This window comes from Bison bison, unplaced genomic scaffold, assembly GCF_000754665.1.
Source record: "Bison bison bison isolate TAMUID 2011002044 unplaced genomic scaffold, Bison_UMD1.0 scf7180017857213, whole genome shotgun sequence".
NCBI lineage: Eukaryota > Metazoa > Chordata > Mammalia > Artiodactyla > Bovidae > Bison > Bison bison.
In genome coordinates, this window is record NW_011487786.1 from 166,713 (window position 1) to 184,841 (window position 18,129).

At 39.7% G+C, this 18,129-nt stretch overlaps 1 protein-coding gene and 1 pseudogene across 1 annotated transcript; one reads left to right on the forward strand and one right to left on the reverse strand.

Annotated features, from left to right (window-relative positions):
• Positions 1 to 3,947: 3,947 nt before the first annotated feature.
• Positions 3,948 to 4,901, reverse strand: LOC105003377 (annotated as a pseudogene).
• An 11,283-nt stretch (positions 4,902 to 16,184) lies between these two features.
• LOC105003315 (olfactory receptor 52B6) lies at positions 16,185 to 17,195 on the forward strand. Its single transcript, XM_010860385.1, has one exon. The coding sequence runs from the start codon at positions 16,185 to 16,187 to the stop codon at positions 17,193 to 17,195; it is 1,011 nt and encodes a 336-aa protein (XP_010858687.1).
• The last annotated feature ends 934 nt before the right edge of the window (positions 17,196 to 18,129 follow it).

Genomic DNA, 18,129 nt, shown 5'->3' on the forward strand with positions numbered 1-18,129 from the left:
TGCCATGATCTTCGTTTTCTGAATGTTGAGCTTTAAGCCAACTTTTTCACTCTCCACTTTCACTTTCATCAAGAGGCTTTTTAGTTCCTCTTCACTTTCTGCCATAAGGGTGGTGTCATCTGCATATCTGAGGTTATTGATATTTCTCCCGGCAATCTTGATTCCAGCTTGTGTTTCTTCCAGTCCAGCGTTTCTCATGATGTACTCTGAATAGAAGTTAAATAAGCAAGGTGACAATATACAGCCTTGACGTACTCCTTTTCCTATTTGGAACCAGTCTGTTGTTCCATGTCCAGTTCTAACTGTTGCTTCCTGACCTCCTGCATACAAATTTCTCAAGAGGCAGGTCAGGTGGTCTGGTATTCCCATCTCTTTCAGAATTTTCCACAGTTTATTGTGATCCACACAGTCAAAGGCTTTGGCATAGTCAATAAAGCAGAGATAGATGTTTTTCTGGAACTCTCTTGCTTTTTCCATGATCCAGCGGATGTTGGCAATTTGATCTCTGGTTCCTCTGCCTCTTCTAAAACCAGTTGAACATCAGGAAGTTCATGGTTCACATATTGCTGAAGCCTGGCTTGGAGAATTTTGAGCATTACTTTACTAGCGTGTGAGATGAGTGCAATTGTGCGATAGTTTGAGCATTCTTTGGCATTTATATATGCATTTGTATACTGTATTGGTGGTTTTCTTTCTGATTTACTTCACTAAGTCAATGGTCTTATTTTCCCCCTGGAGAAGTTTATATTTCCCACCCATCTCTAAGGAAATGTTCTCAGATGGAGGGGATATAAGGGGAGGAGGAATAGTCTCTTTGGCTTTTATAATCAGAGAAAATATATATTTCTTCATTCCTCAACTTCATATGCACAGGTCACTTGGCCTGACTTTTATTGTATAGCCTTAGGGGTAAGAATAAAGTGTGGGGAACCACTGAGTTATAATTTGTATTTTAAGTGAATAATGATAATCTGTTTCTGATCCAAAAAACTTTGTGTGTACATTAATAACATAAATATGTAAAACCCAACACATGCTGGTTACAAATTTCCAGTGCAAACGGGCTTCTACTTCCATGATACTCAAACATACAAGTCTTCAGTAGCTGCTGTCCCTGAATCTCCTTCCCCCTCTATTCCCTATAGCCACACAAATCCATTTACCTAAAAGAGCTCAGCAGAGAGGATGAAAGTCAAGTGCAGCTATGGAAGGTCTGAAGTCATAGCCTGAGCCACACACAGGAGGATGGTAGCCAGTGGTGTCCTGGTGAATATTCAACACCTGAATTGGGGGATTTTGATCTGTAGATTTGATGATTCAGGAGTTACAGATACTCCTACTAGGACTGATTTCAAGCTGCCAATATGATATTGACATGCTGGCTGAATTCCTGAAAAGGTAACACTTGATTCCCATAAGCCAGTATAAACAGTATCTAGCACACAGCTAATTTTAGTTCTTATTAGATCTGACACACTGGGATTAGAATGACAAATGTAGTTTTGGTTTAATTCAGAAAAGATGTGAGGATTTCTTTGTGCTAGAGAGATCCTGTCTCACTGAGAAGTAGGATAGGGAATGAATAAGAATAAACACTGGGAATCAGATAGACGTATCAGGCTATACATGTGTGTGTGCCTGCATGCTAAGCTGCTTCAGTTGTGTCCAACTCTTTGCGACCCTATGGACCTAGCCTGCCAGGCTCCCCTGTCCATGGGATTCTCCAGGCAAGAATACTGCAGTGGGTTTCCACACCTTTCTCCAGGGGATCTTCCCTACCCAGGAGTTAAACCCACGTCTCTTGCACTGGCAGCCAGGTTTACCAGTAGCACCACCTGGGAAGCCCCATTAAGCTATACCCTCATCATTTATTAGTTATATGATATTTAACATCTTATTTAATTTTTTTATGAAGTTGAGATTCACAAAACATAAGATTCACCACTTTACAGTGTGCAACTTAGAAGTTTTTAGTACATTTACAGTGCTGTGCAATATCACCACTATCTAATTCCAGGACATTTCATCCCCTCAAAAAAAACCCCTATGCACTAAACAGTCACTCTCTATTTCACTTTTCCACAATCACCTGCTGCTGCTGCTGCTGCTGTCGCTTCAGTCCTGTCTGACTCTGTGAGACCCCATAGACGGCAGCCCACCAGGCTCCCCCATCCCTGGGATTCTCCAGGCAAGAACACTGGAGTGGGTTGCCATTTCCTTCTCCAGTGCATGAAAGTGAAAAGTGAAAGTGAAGTCGCTCAGTCGTGGCCAACTTTTCGTGATCCATGGACTGCAGCCTACCAGGCTTCTCTGTCCATGGGATTTTCCAGGCAAGAGTACTGGAGTGGGGTGCCATTGCCTTCTCCGTATGGCTATCCTAGTGGGCATGAAATAGAACAACAAAAAGGAGTTGAAAAATCATTTCCCTTCATTCTCAAGTTCAAGCTAAGATTTGGATTCCAGAGGGAATAGCATGTGTGAAGTTGCAGAAGGACAACAGAACATAGCCTGAAAAACCAAAAGAAGTACAGGGTGATTGTAGCAAAAGGGGCATGTGAGAGAAAGAGTGACAGGAAAGGGGAGAATCAGACACCAAGCAATAACTGGTTAGCACCAATGATGCCATAAAATGCTTTGAAGTTATGCTAGGGTATTGGGTTTTCTGTAAATCAAAACGAATAACTGTTAAATGATTATTAACTACAGGATTGACATGATCTAGTTGAAGTTTAGTAAGACCAATATTGTTTCTGAGTAAAACATAAATGGGAGAGAAAAATAAATAAATAAAGTTAGAAATTTCTAAAAGAGGCTGCTGAAAAGTCCAGGGCAAAGGGAACATTATGACTATTTTTAATGTGAAACATGAATAAATTGAGGTTATTCAGAAGACATAATAAATAATAAATTTTTTTAAAATAATTTTTTCCCTGGTAGCTCAGCTGGTAAAGAATCCTCCTGCAGTGTAGGAGACTCTGATTTGATTCCCGGGTCAGGAAGATCTGCTGGAAAAGGGATAGGCTACCCCTATCCAGTATTCTTGGAGTTCCAAGAATTCCCTTACCCTACTCCAGTATTCTTAGACTTCCCTGGTGGCTCAGCTGGTAAAGAATCCACCTGCGATTCAAGAGACCTGGGTTCAGTCCCTCGGTTGGGAAGATCCCCTGAAGAAGGGAACAGTTACCCACTCCAGTGTTCTGGCCTAGAGAATTCCATGGACTGTATAGTCCAGGGGATCACAAAAAGTTGAACATGACTGAGTGACTTTCACTTCACTTCAAACAATTTTTTAAGTGAATGATGAAAAGAGAAAAGCCTTTGACATCAGAAACTGGTTGAATTCTATACCACTTAATAAGACAGAAAATTCAGGAGATTATGTTGATCATAAGAGGAAAGGAAGAGAAGATGAAATTATTCTGGTTCATTTTGATTTTGAACGTTCAGTGGAATAGCCAAGAGGAGTTATCAGATAGAGAGTTGGCTACATGGGACAGAAAGAATTTGAAGTAAAGCTTTGAACTTGAGAATTATCAACATATAGGTGGTTATTGAATTCATAAGCTTATTTCATGCTAAACAAATTTAACCTTACAAAAAGCCTACAAGTAAAGTACTATTTTTCTGTTATTTTATAAAGACAAATTGAAACAGGATCAAAGGACCTGAGCAAGAGCAAGATTTTGTGTTTTGATGTTTTTCATTGTAAAAAATTAGAATAGTTTCATCTGATGCCTCTCATTTTCTTGGGGTTTTAAAAATCCCCTCTCCCCCTCTAATTCTACCAATAATTTTTTTCCAGTAGAATTGAGGCCCTGAAATTCATAGGAATTGGATCCATTATTGATTGAAGGCTTCCAGTTATTTATTTACAAAAGAAAGTTCTCTTAAATCAATATGATTATTTGATTTCTCACAATTTTTCTCTCTGTGTTCTTATCCCCAGGTCACTGCATCCCTTTAGGTTAGAATAGAAGGATGACCTTGTCCCTGATCTGCTTTGTTTTGAATATGGGTTTGAGTGCATGTGGAATTGCTACATAGAGACTGGCAAATGTGATGTGAAATGTGTGAGAGATGCTGTGGCTGAAGCGATGAGTGAGGCCAGAGAACATGGCTGGTGTGTAGAACATGAGGATGGTGCTGACGTGAGAACCACAAGTGCAGAGGGCTTTCTGGAGGGCATCTCTGGATGGAAGGTAGAAAGCAGCACGAAGAATGAGAGTGTAAGAGATGCCAGTGAGGATCATTTCTGAGATAATAGTCATTATAGGCACAGCGAAGCCATACCAGATACTGATGGAGATGTCAGCATAGGCAAGTCGGGCCACCCCTATATGCTCACAATATATGTGAAGGTTGATACGGGTCCTGCTGAATGGCAAACGCATCACCAGAAAAACAACAGGCAAAATAACAGTAAAGCTTCAACTCGCAGTCCCCACCATGATCTTAACAATCGTCTTGGGTATCAAGACACTAGCGTATCTCAAAGGGTATCAAATGGCCATGTAACAATCAAAAGCCATGCCCAACAAGATGGCTGAGTTCAGAAAAATGCTAAGGTGAAGAAAGGACAACTGAGTGAGGAAGCCAGAAAATGTGATTTCCTGAGCTTTTAACCAGAATATGCCACGTGTTTTGGGGACACTTACAGTAAATAATATGAGGTCTCCAGAGGCCAGCATTAAGAAGAAGAAGAACATGGGTTCATGGAGACTATGGTCCATAGTGATGAGGTAGAAAAGAATGCCATTGCCTACAAGGGCCACAAGGTAGACGGAGAAGAAAGGAATCCCAAACAAGATGTGGAACTGCTCCAGTTCTGGGATCCCCATCAAAATGAAGGAGTCTGGATTAAAACTGATCAAATTCAAAGTGGCCATCATGTGGATTGTCATTCCCTGAGAACAAAATATCACATTTGATTCCTAGGACCAACTGTCAATGAAATTAATTCCTTTCAAGTCTTTTCTACAACCAGGATCCCTCCTTTCCTATCATCTAACAAGCATTTTTCACTTTCATGCATTGGAGAAGGAAATGACAACCCACTCCAGTATCCTTACCTGGAGAATCCCATGGACGGAGGAGCCTGATAGGCTATAGTCCATGGGGTCGCAAAGAGTCGGACACGACTGAGTGACTTTTTACTATTTACTTTACTTACTAATAAGCACTAGGGAAAATGTAACCTACTTATTGTCACAACCACTACAGCATTTACCAAAATGCCATGAGATCCCAATTAAACCAATGATCCCCCATCTATGGACATTGCCACAATTGCATTGTTGCTGCAGTGGAACAAAGCCCCGACAGACCTATGACATAGGAGCATATTGGCCCTTGGATGTTAACTAAAATTTCAAGATTAGCTTGCTCTCACAAAGTAAACCAGTCTGAGATATCTCAAGAATGTAAATATCAAATGTCTTACCTCCATGAGTCTAAGTAATATCTTCTCTGAAGTTTGAATCCAAAGAAGTAACAGGAACTACATGTGAAATAGCAAATCTACATTTGTAGTGCCAATGTATCATTAGGTTTTTGACAAACCAATCTTGTACTTTCTAGTTACTCCAACCACTTCAATAGCTAGAAGAAAATATTCATCTAAATATCCTGTCAACTCTTCAGTTCTCTAAGACTCATTGTTTTCTGCCAATTCCTGACCAGCTACTGCACTTTAAAATCATATCATTCCCCAGCTGCTGGAACACAGTCATCTGAGGACTGGCTCTGCTGACTCTCCATTCTCCTTCAGTCTCTATATCTCATTTGCTGGCTCATATGATCCTTTTTTGAAATTCCTGTTTGGTCTGACTATTCCATTTCTTTTCCTCCCTCTCAAGTCATCTTCATCACTAATTAGAAACATAGAATAATTCTTCCAATGTCTTGCAAGTCCCTTCATCACCTTATGCTGTCAGATTTCTCTTTTGAAAATATGAAATTTTTAAGACACTACTCCTTAAAAGGTATTCATATAGGCCCCTCCATAATTTTCCATCATCCCTACATTTAATCACATATATTTCTATGCTTTCCAGAAATGCAATCTTGTCTACTTATTGCTCCTGATCCTTACAAGTGCCAATGATTCCAAGAAACCTTCTCTAGTATAGCTGAACCATACAGTCTACTTCCCTGCTTATATAATCACAGTTATTAATCATTTTACCAAACAATCAGGTAGTTAAATCTATGCATTATTTTCTTATTTATTTTCCTAGATCATCTTTCCTAGATATGTAGCCATCCTTCATTAATGATTGAAAACTCTTCTTAAGGACATATTTTCTGTCTGAATGTGTCTATTCAGACTGGGAGGAGGTAAGGTTTCACATAGAATAACCATTCATACAGTCTCAGTAGTAAAATTGATATTTTAAGTCTGCCATTGTTTACTTATTTTTTTTCTGATTTTTTTACAAGAAACCTTTCCCTTAGACCAAAAGAGGTGTGTGTGTATACACACAGAGAGGATTTAGTCTTTTACACAGAAGTCACTATTTTGACTTCTGACCTTTGTAGTCACATATTTCTCTCTGATTATAATCTTTTCAATCTCCCTCTCCATTTATAAAAATCATTGCAATTGCATTGCATTAGATAATCCAGTATAATCCCTCCATTTTTAAGTCAGCTGATTATCAAGCATAAATCTTCTTTAACTTGTAAATAATATATGCACAGTTTCCAAGAGTTAGAATGTGCATATCTTTGAGGGGCCAGCCACTACTCTGTCTACCACAGGACCTTTTATACGATCTGGATCTCTCCCAGTCTACCACCCCAAGACTTGTACCACCATTCCCACACTCAGATGACATTCACAGGCCTCTGATTTTGAGGTTAGTGCTGAGTTAGAAAGTCAGGAGAGAGGTTGTCACGGAGAACTCCAAGGGTAATAACAGCAAGATGCAGGAAAGAACAATTGAGGAAGATATATAAAAAGAAAAAGAAGGGTACCCAGGTCAGAAGATGAAGCATGGGGAGAAACAAATCTAATTCCAGCCAGGAAAGACAAACACATATGGTTGGCATGACTTTTACCTCATGGTGGTTTGCTCCACCAGGGGATGGATAGCAGGGACTCTGAAAAATGAGTGCTCTAAAAGTAGGGGGATTCCCGGGACTTCAGTTCCAAGTCAGTACTATTAGTATCTAATTGTCTATCATTTTCGTAGTCTATAAATGATAGCATTCACTCATAGGATACGATTCTAGGTTTTCTTTTCAGTTTATTTTTAGTTGGAAGATATTTGCTTTACAATGTTATGTTGGTTTCTGCCGTACAACAATGTGAATCAGCCGTAAGTGTGAAGTGTTAGTTGCTCAGTCGTGCCTGACTCTTTATGACCCCATGAACTGCAGCCCACCAGGCTCCTGTGTCCATGAGATTTTTCAGGCAAGGATACTGGACTGGGTTGCCATTTCCTTCTCCAGGGAATCTTCCCAACCCAGAGATCGAACCCAAGTCTCCTCCACTGCAGGCAGATTCTTTACCGACTGAGCTACGAGGGAAGCCAAATCAGCCATAAGTATACATATATCCCCTCCCTCTTGAATCCCTCTCCCACCTACCCCTCATGCTACCCCATAGGTTGTCACAGAGCACTGCGTTGAGCTCCCTATGTTATACAGCAACTTCCCACTAGCTGTCTGTACTACATATAGTAATGCATATGTTTCAGTACTACTCTCTCAATTTGTCCCCCCTCTGAGTTTTAGACAGAGGCGAGAAACCAAAATGTGCTAGGATTCTTCAGAGTATGGCTTGTGTAGACTAGCCATTTATAGACAATCAAAAAACACTTTTTGAAAGAATAATGAATTAAAGTAGATAGGCACCTGCATCTGAATCAGAAGAACAGTATGATGATGACATTGCAAATTCTAGGTCCCAGAAGATGCTTTTAGGAACTGTTGGAGAAAAGACAGTTGATTGGTTAGGGATGCTAGTTAGTTCCAGAAGATATGGTTGCAGGACAGATGTGACTATCAGTCTTTCAAAGTCCTCCAAATTCTGATTCATTTGGTTTCTCAGCCCCAACTACTCCATCAAGTGAGGGTCTTTCTGGATCATTGCATCATCTTCTATTTCACTGAATGAGACTTTCTGGTCTCTACGTGTTACTGTAATGAGATATTTTTTGGACTGAAAAAACTCAGTGACTTCTGAGCAAGATGAGGTAAACTTTTATTACACAAACCACTCCCTTAGGTCATTGTCTGTTTAGTATACGCCTACCACATGGCTGGAGATGAATTATTAACATCCAGCTACTTATGGTAGAAACCTAAACACTCTTGACATCCTTTTTTCTCACTTACCATACTTTCATTTTATTGATTATGTTAATGTTTTGCAAAAAAAAAAAAAAAAAACTATCATAGATCCCAGTGTCATACAGAGACCTTTCATACTTGAATTGTATTTTATAACAGTGTAATGGATATATAATGCAGACCACACTTTACATATTGCAGAAAGGGCTGAAATACATTGTAGTTTTGTATTGCTAACTATTCTTTGCATTTTACTATAAATGCAAAGGTATATCAAGTCCAGAATATTATAAGGAGAAACAGAACAGAGTGGCTATATGCTTGTTGGCTTGGTGTATCAATTAAGATAGATTTTTTAAAAAGGATAAAATAAAATTCTGCTTCCCTAAAAATTACCTATTCTTTTGACTCTGGCCATGTGAGTGAGTTCATGAAGATCTCTCAGTTCCTTACATGAAACTGTCTTTCTCTCATTTCTATATGTCACAGTTGATATTTCATGGCAAAAAAATCAAACTGAGCTCACAGTAACAACAAATTCATCCATTTTAACAATGTAAAAAATATAACATTTTAAAATAAAAGCATATAACATATATACAAAAGAGCTATTTTTTAAAATAAAATTAAAATATTAAAAGACTGAAAACATTTATGAACTAAACTGTTGCATCCAAAAGAGTCTGAGGAGACATGAAATTAAATGTAATGAGGTTTCCTGGGTGAAATTCTGGAACAACAACAAAAAAAGAACATTAGGTAAAAACTAAAGAAATCTGTCATTTCTGTATGGGCTAAAATGTACTGTCTCTGACCCAGAAGTTTTGTGTTTTTTACCAGCCTCATGAAACTGTAACAGACTAACTTGCTGTCTTGCAAGTAGAGTACAATTTCAGACACTTACAGTTCTTGACACAGACTATTTGATAAGATGTCCCTAAGAAACAGTGAGTCACAGAAATAGAAACTATCTTTACTATTGACTGTCCTCTCTATTAAACCAAGAAGATTATAATTCTTTGGAACACATATTCTTAATTATAAAGTGATTGTTGTAAATGCAGCAGATATATGCCATTCTAGAATGCTATACCAAAATAAGTAATATTAAGATGCAGCTCTTCTGAAAAAACATGAGTTATTTCCTGAACTTACAAAACATATACTAAATGTTCAAAAGATATTAATTACTGTTAGCTGTTGTATATCAAAAAAGATATATATGAATGCATAAATTCTATAGTCTATTATTGATATTCTATAAATATATCTATATAAATAATCTTAAAGAATTACATACCAATATTCTACTGCAAATACACTATAAACAGAATATATACTTCTGATACAAATTATATCAGAAATTGACTTCGGTTAACATATTTTTAAGGGCTTCTCTGGCGGCCTAACTGGTAAAGAATCCATCTGTAATGCAGAAGACCTGGGTTCGATCCCTTAGTTGAGAAGATCCCCTGGAGAAGGGAAAGGCCACCGACTCCAGTATTCTGGTCTGGAGAATTCCATGGACTGTATAGTCCATGGGGCCGCAAAGAGTTGGACACGGCTGAGCAACTTTCACTCTTGCCATATATTTACCTTAATTAATACTAATGCATCAATATTGGCTCATTGATTATAACAAATGTGTCATACTAATGTAAGATGTTAATAATATCTTTATCATAAATTACAGGACTCTTTATTCTATAAAATGTCTGGAATGGGTAAACCTATCAAAAACAAATTAGCATTTCCAGGAACTGACAGGAATAAGGTCTGAGCTGTGACTACTCTCAGGCATGTCAATTATTTGCAGGGTATAGGAAATGTTCTGGGAATAGGGGCCATGATTCAACAAACCTGTGAATATACTAAAAGGCACTGAATTGTATATTTTAAAAAGGTGAATTTTATCTCAATTGACAAATAAAATTAAGTAAATCTTGGCTCCAAAAGAGGAGTCATTCTAAGTGTGGAAGATCCTAAGACAGATTAATACTATTTCCTATCTCCTGAATTCTAGTCTCTGCTATCTCTGTTTTATTTCTAGTATTCTAATTCCACTCTTATCGTTCTGTCCAAATTCACCAAAGTACTATTTCATTTGGAAAGTCTTTTCACCTTCATTGTCTCAAGCAGCACCCACAATAAACTCATACACATGCCCTCCCACACACACAAGTGTACACACACACTCATCCTTTACAGCTTGAACTGCAATTTGACACTCTGTGAAGCCTCTCTTAGAAACACCAGGCAGAATTATTCTTTTAGCCTCTGACTCCCACAGCATGGTATACCCACTGTTTTATTATAATTACTGATAGCTTCTCATGGTAAGAGGGCACAATTCCTTCCTCTCTTGACTTAAAATGCTAACTCAAAGAAGGGTCAAGCCTTGTCAGATTTTTAAAAAATCACACAATATTCATTAAAAAAATTTTTTAAGTTTGGCCACATTCTAGTTCCCTGACCAGGGATCAAACACACTTGATCCCCTGAAGGGGAACCACAGCATCTCAACCACTGGATTGCCAGGTAAATTCCCCTTTGTCAGATTTTTGAACGAGCAATCACTACATACTCTTTCTTTTAGGATGACATATGAATATACTAGACTTTTAGAGACAGTGGAGGAGTGATGAGAAAGCACGAAGGTGAAGTACAAACATGGATTTGAAAAAAAAAAAAGGTGATGAATAAAAGAAGCCTAAGAGGAAATGCTTTAGGAAGGACAATGGAAAGAGAGAGAGAGAAGGGGTAGGATTAAAAGTGTGAAAGAGTTCTAGTATTGGAATGGGTAATACAAAAACAAGTTCAATGAAACATTCAGGCTAAGAGCCTCAGAGCTGGTGCTGACCACCTCCTCTTAGATGCCCAGATTATCTGTCAATGGCTCTCTTCCATCTAGCTCTATACCATATTCCTGTGTGCCTTAGATCATGTTGAACAGAGGCATATTGGTCCAAATGGTATACAGGATGAAGTTGGAGCTGAGGAAAGGAATGACAGAAAGGGTGGAGAATCTGTGCTCCCAAAGGAGACGAGGGAATAAACACTATATGAGGCAAAGTGTGAGCTTCAATTCTATATATTAAAGAAGCCTAAGTTGTACATGAAATACTGAAGCAACTGTGAGTCTGAGAAGGTTGCCTTGGGAAGGTAAGTTTGGATTAGATATTTCAGGATGGAGAGAAGGCTATTACTATGAAGGAATGGATGCAGAATAGGAACCAGGTAAGTGGAAAGTTTTGTGTCAGTGTTCAAGGAGGAGTAGAGGGCTGATGGGAAAAAAAGTCTAGAGTAGCTGGAGTGAATTGTGTTTTCCTGGGAAGTCAGAAGAGAGAAGGGCAGTTTGGAAGATCACTCTCTAGGTAAGGATAGAGAGGTAGATGACTAAGTGATCTTTGGTTCCTGAGGATGATGCAAGAATCATAAATGATATAGAGGTTCTATCCTCAGACATTAAGGAAAAACAAAAATTTATTTTGCTGCACTTGGGGGATCACTTAAAAAGGACAAATTTCCTGGACAGGGCAGTCAGATAAAGGATTCAAAAACAGGTGGGGAAAATTCATTGATATATAAGGGATACTTTTTCTTGCAATTTTGCCAAAGATGACAGAAGCAGGAATCAGTGGGCAAGGAAATGGAAATCAGCTATTTTAAAAGTGAAAGTTCTGAAAACAGAGGTTGCTAGAGAGAAACTTTAAGCAGAGTGGTTGGAGTTGCTCTGGTTTGCTTGGTTGCTTGGTTTGGGGATGTGGCAACAGCAATAGGTACCTGAATTGGAAGGAAGCAGAAATCACATAAATGAGTGATAGAGAGATAATGTGAACAGAGTCTGCCTATTAGAAGGGGAACTGAAATGACAGAAGAAAATTTTGTGCAGGTGCTGATGTGACTGACAAAGGTGGGTGCATGTAGTAGAGGATGAGCATGTGGAATGATGCTGTAGAAAGAACGAGCACAATGCACACACAAGGAAAGAATGTGAGCACAGAAGATCTATGATTATAAATCCGTGATTTTTACAATATTTGCTTGTGTCCTTCACCGTGTGAACTTCCATGGTTGAGTGGGTGGAAACTTACATATTCTCTTGTTTTCCTTTAACATTTGCTACATGTCAACTCTGTCCCAGACATCGGTGAATAAGATACAGCCCTGACCCTTAGGAAGCTGATAATATATTGAGGCTAAAAATGTTTCAGTGTGATAAATCCTAGAGAGAGAAATACATAACTACAGGGGAATATAGGAGTACAGAGGAAGTACATAACACAGTCTTAGGAAATGAGAAAAGTCTTCTTGAATGAGATATTTAAATTGGCTAGATTAAAGGAGAGGATGGAGATAGAGGGAGTGGAATGTATAAAAGACCACCAAGAAAGAAGAGACACTTCAGAGACATGGATCTTGACCAGTATCAGTGGAGAAAGCATAGACCATGATTCTGTTAGGCAATGGGAAATTAGTATCAGTGATCAAGTAAGCAGAGTACTCAAAATTATCTTTAGGAAATATAATTTATTTATGGAGACTGGTTTAGAGACTAGAAGGACTAAAGGCTAGGATACCAGTTGGGAGGTCTTCGAATAATTAGATCTGGAGCCTGGAAAGCAATATAAATGGCAGTTATAGATTTGGGATGTCTTATTACAAGCAGAGTAAATGAACCTAAGGCAGGTGACAAAATTGGCCAGGTAGATTGAAAAGTAAGGGAAGCACAGAGACAACCATAGAAAGTACTAACACCAAACCCTCCTTCAGGGACAGAGGAGCCCTTCATGAGGATAGAAAGAAAGGTCAGGGGCAAGAGAAGAACCAGTGGAGGGTAAAGACATCAAAGCCAAAAGAAGCATCTACCAAAAAGCGTGACTTTGAAGAAAAGGAGAAAGACAGAACAGAAAGTAGTGAGACAGACTAGGTGAATAAGAAATTTTACTGTAGCTGCTAAAGTTCTTGTTTGCTTTTAAGACTAAAAATATATGAATGTTCATAAATAATCCTGATTCAGGAAATTAGGAGTGACCACTGATAAATAAGAGAAGGGATAACTGATGGAACAAAGTCCCTGAGAAGGTAGGAAAGAAGGTTGATTCAGAGATTAGGTGGGGAAATTATTCTTGAAAATACACATACATACTTTACAGATATTTATAGCTTCTCTGGTGGCTCAGACAGTAAAGCGTCTGCCTGCAATTCAGGAGACCCAGGTTCGATCCCTGGGTTGGGAAGATCTCCTGTAGAAGGAAATGGCACCCCACTCCAGTACTCTTGCCTGGAAAATCCCATGGATGGAGGAGCCTGGTAGGCTACAGTCCATGGGGTCGCAAAAAGTCAGACATGACTGAAGTGACTTAGCATGCATGCAAGTGAGCATATGCATATGCACGCACTGCCACTTCAGTCATGTCTGACTCCTTGTGACCGCATGGACTATAGTCTGCCAGGTTCCTCTGCCCATCGAATTCTCCAAGCAAGAATGCTGGACTGGGCAGCCATTTCCTCCTCCAGGGGATTTTCCCTACCCAGGAATCAAACCTGGGTCTCTTGCCTTGAAGGCAGATTCTTTACCATCTGAGCCACCAGGGAAGCCCCACATATGCATATATTTATGGGGGTTTTGTGGGTTTTTTGGTGTGTGTATATGTGTATCCAGCTTGTTTCAAAAATTACTTGAGATAAGGCACAAAATTAAAATGGCAACTGTGTGAGGTAATGGGTATGTTAACTAACTTGGTTGTAGCAATCATTTCATATTGTATACATATGTTATCATGCTATATACCTTAAATATACACCATTTTTATTTGTTGATTATACCTCAATAAAGCTGGAAAATTAAATTTTAAAGCTATATATTTATTTTGAGAAAATTGATGTTTTAACAATTGGGTTTTCCATTCTGTGTACATGGTACACTTCTCAGTCATGTCCATCTCTTTGTGACCCCATGGGCTGCAGTCTGCCAGGCTTCTCTGTCCACGGGGATTCTCCAGGCAAGAATACTGGAGTGGGTTGCCATGCCCTCCTGCAGGGGATCTTCCCAATCCAGGGACTGACCGCAGGTCTCCCACATTGCAGGCAGGTTCTTTACTGTCTGAGCCACCAGGAAAGCCCAAGAATATTGGAATGGATAGCCTATCCCTTTGCCAGGGGATCTTCCTGACCCAGGAATCAAACCAGGGTCTCCTGCATTACAGGTAGATTCTTTACCAGCTGAGCTACCAGGGAAACCCTACACTTCTCCATTTATTTTCATTAAAAAAAAATTCTTCTAGCAATATTTTGCAATTCTTAGTGCAGAGGCTTTGAAAATTTGAGTTAAATATAAAAAGAAAATTTTCAATTTAGTCTTATAGTTGTTTGCTGCTAGTATAAAAATATAATTGATTTATATTGTCTTTGTACTCTCTAAATAAACAAATACATAGATAAGGGAGCTTTCTCATGCCTAGGTAAAGTAAAATATAGTTCTAAGAGAGGAGATATTGAAATGCAAAAAAGACATCATCACTGCTTCCTCTGACAGTGGAGGAAAGGAGACACGGACACTTACAGAGATAAGACAAATTTACAGGAGTGGAATAATAAGATGAGGAGTTGGCTCCTGACAGTCTTTAAGTTTCAGTTAGGTAGGAGGGACATTCAGCTGAGAAGAAGGAATTTGGGCAGCAGTTAAAAGCTTTATAGTCATGAGAATAATTTAATAGGACTGAGGGGGCAAGTGGTCTAACATGTTAAAGACCACTGATATGACTGTGTCATTTTCTTCACATCCTGACTAGTTAAAGCTTTGGTTTTTCCAGTAGTCATGTATGGATGTGAGATTTAGACTATAAAGAAAGCTGAGTGCTGAAGAATTGATGCTCTTGAACTGTGTTGCTGGAGAAGACTCTTGAGAGACCCTTGGACAGCAAGGAGATCCAAACAGTCCATCCTAAAGAAAATCAGTCCTGAATGTTCATTGGAAGGACTGATGCTGAAGCTGAAACTCCAATACTTTGGCTACCTGATACGAAGAACTGACTCATTTGAAAAGACTCTGCTGCTGGGAAGGATTGAAGGTGGGAGGAGAAGGGGATGACAGAGGATGAGATGGTTGGATGGCATCACCGACTCAATGGACAGGAGTTTGAGTAAGCTCTGGGAGCTGATGTTGGTCAGGGAGGCCTGGCGTAGTGCAGTCTATGGGGTCGCAAAGAGTCAAACACGACTGAGTGACTGAACTGACTATGTGAGTTGAGGGAAGCACCAGTTAGATTTATATGAAGTTTAAGTATTTTCCCAGAGAATGCAGCAGAAACTAATTGGGATGAAGAAGTTATCAGTCCTGTGAGACAGACATCTAGACTAGAAAGGGAAGAAAGTAAAGACATTCTTACAACATTGGTTCATAAACATTAGCTGTAATCAGAATCACCTTGTGATCTTGCTAAAATAGAGACTGCTGCTCCAGTTTCTGATTCATTAGGTGTGTGGCAGGGTCCAAGAACCTACAAGTTCCCTGGTGATGCTGACGATGCTAGCCTGGGGATGGCACTTTAAGAAGCATTGCTCCACAGCTCCACACCTTCCTTCATATTCTAGGTGATAGCACCACACTTCAGAGCCACAGTGTTTTCAAACTCAGAAGATGCCTGAAAGTCTTATAGCCAAATGGGGTAGAGGGTCTGAATGACAACACTGAGACTGTCTGTGGACAGGGTCTAGAACTGTGTACTTTGCACAGACATTGGGTGTGATTTTCTATAGAGAATATGCATGTGTGCAGAACCCATCATGGTTGTAGGATCTGTGAGTGTGTGCAGACCTGGTGGCTGATTGCAAACCTTTATGTGCACTCTGCTAATAAATACAAAGTCTGATGCTATTTTTCCCCTATGGCACAGGTGAGATCTCTGCAGAAAATTATGGCCTTTTTGTCTGCTAACAACACAGCTGCTGTGAACAACTCTGATACTCGCCTGGCAGGCTGCTTCCTTCTTGGCATCCCTGGGCTGGAGGACCTACACATCTGGCTCTCAATCCCCTTCTGCACCATGTATGTAGCTGCCCTGGCAGGCAACAGCATTTTAATTTGTGTCATCCTCTCCCAGCCAAGCCTGCATGAGCCCATGTACATATTCCTGTCCATGTTGGCCAGTACTGATGTCTTACTCTCCACATCCACCATGCCCAAAGCCCTGGCCAACTTCTGGCTAAGTTCTACCCACATTTCCTTTGATGGCTGCCTAACCCAGATGTTCTTCATCCACTTCCTTTTTGTGGCTGAGTCTGCAGTCCTCCTGGCCATGGCCTTTGACCGTTATGTGGCCATCTGCTCCCCTTTGAGATATGCCACAATCCTCACCAGCACAACCATTGGGAAGATCGTGGCTGCCACACTGGCCCGCAGCTTCATCATCATGTTTCCATCTATCTTTCTCCTCAAGCGCCTGCACTACTGCCGGGTCAATATCATTGCGCACACATTTTGTGAGCACATGGGCATTGCCCGTCTGTCCTGTTCTGATATCTCCATCAACGTCTGGTATGGCTTGGCAGCTGCTCTGCTCTCCACTGGCCTGGACATCATCCTTATTGCTGTTTCCTACATTCACATCCTCCGAGCTGTCTTCCACCTCTCCTCTCAAGATGCCCGGTCCAAAGCCCTGAGCACTTGTGGCTCCCACATCTGCGTCATCTTACTCTTCTACATCCCTGCACTCTTTTCTGTCTTTGCCTATAGGTTTTGGGGGAGACACATCCCACGCTATGTTCATATCCTCCTGGCCAATCTCTATGTGGTCATCCCACCTATGCTCAATCCCATTATTTATGGAGTGAGGACCAAGCAGATCTTGGAAGGGGCTAAACAGCTGTTTTCATATCTTATCAAAGAATCTAAATAAATGCTCCCGACTTGACTTCAACTTAATTCCTTTCTATATGTCTCCTCATCTCTACATCTTCCATTTATCCCTGTGTTATTATCATCCATATTCCAATAATGTAAATATATGTTCTACTCAAATCCACATTTGACTTGGAAATCTATAGTAATACCCAACCCCCTTTCTTCCATCTATTATTCAAATAGCTCCTGATTCCCCTCTAATTCAAGGAAAATCTAATTAGGGGAAATGATCTAACTTACCTGAAATCTACCATATAAATAGGACTTTTCTCTGTATCTACTTTCATTTTCTCCTTGATGTGGTAATTAATCACACATATAATTTTTTCATTTAGATTTTCCAGTTCAACATCTTTCTCACAATGGGAACCCCTGAAAACTGTCATGCTTATAAATTCACAGTCCCTTCGGATATTTCTTTTTATTATCAGCTATACATGTCCATAATTACACGTTTAAATATCCAAGTTCAGAGATGCTAACACAGCATCATAGTAGGTGAAATAAACACATCCATTTATCACCAACTAAATGTGGCTCTGCTGGATCATGGAAAAAGGAAGAGAGTTCCAAAAAAACATCTATTTTTGCTTTATTGACTATGACAAAGCCTTTGACTGTGGATCACAATAAACGGTGGAAAATTCTGAAAGAGATGGGAATACCAGACCACCTGACCTGCCTCTTGAGAAACCTGTAGACAGGTCAGGAAGCAACAGTTAGAACTGGACATGGAACAACACACTGGTTCCAAATAGGAAAAGGAGTACGTCAAGGCTGTATATTGTCACCCTGCTTATTTAACTTCTATGCAGAGTACATCATGAGAAACGCTGGGCTGGAAGAAGCACAAGCTGGAATCAAGATTGCTGGGAGAAATATCAATAACCTCAGATATGCAGATGACATCACCCTTATGGCAGAAAGTG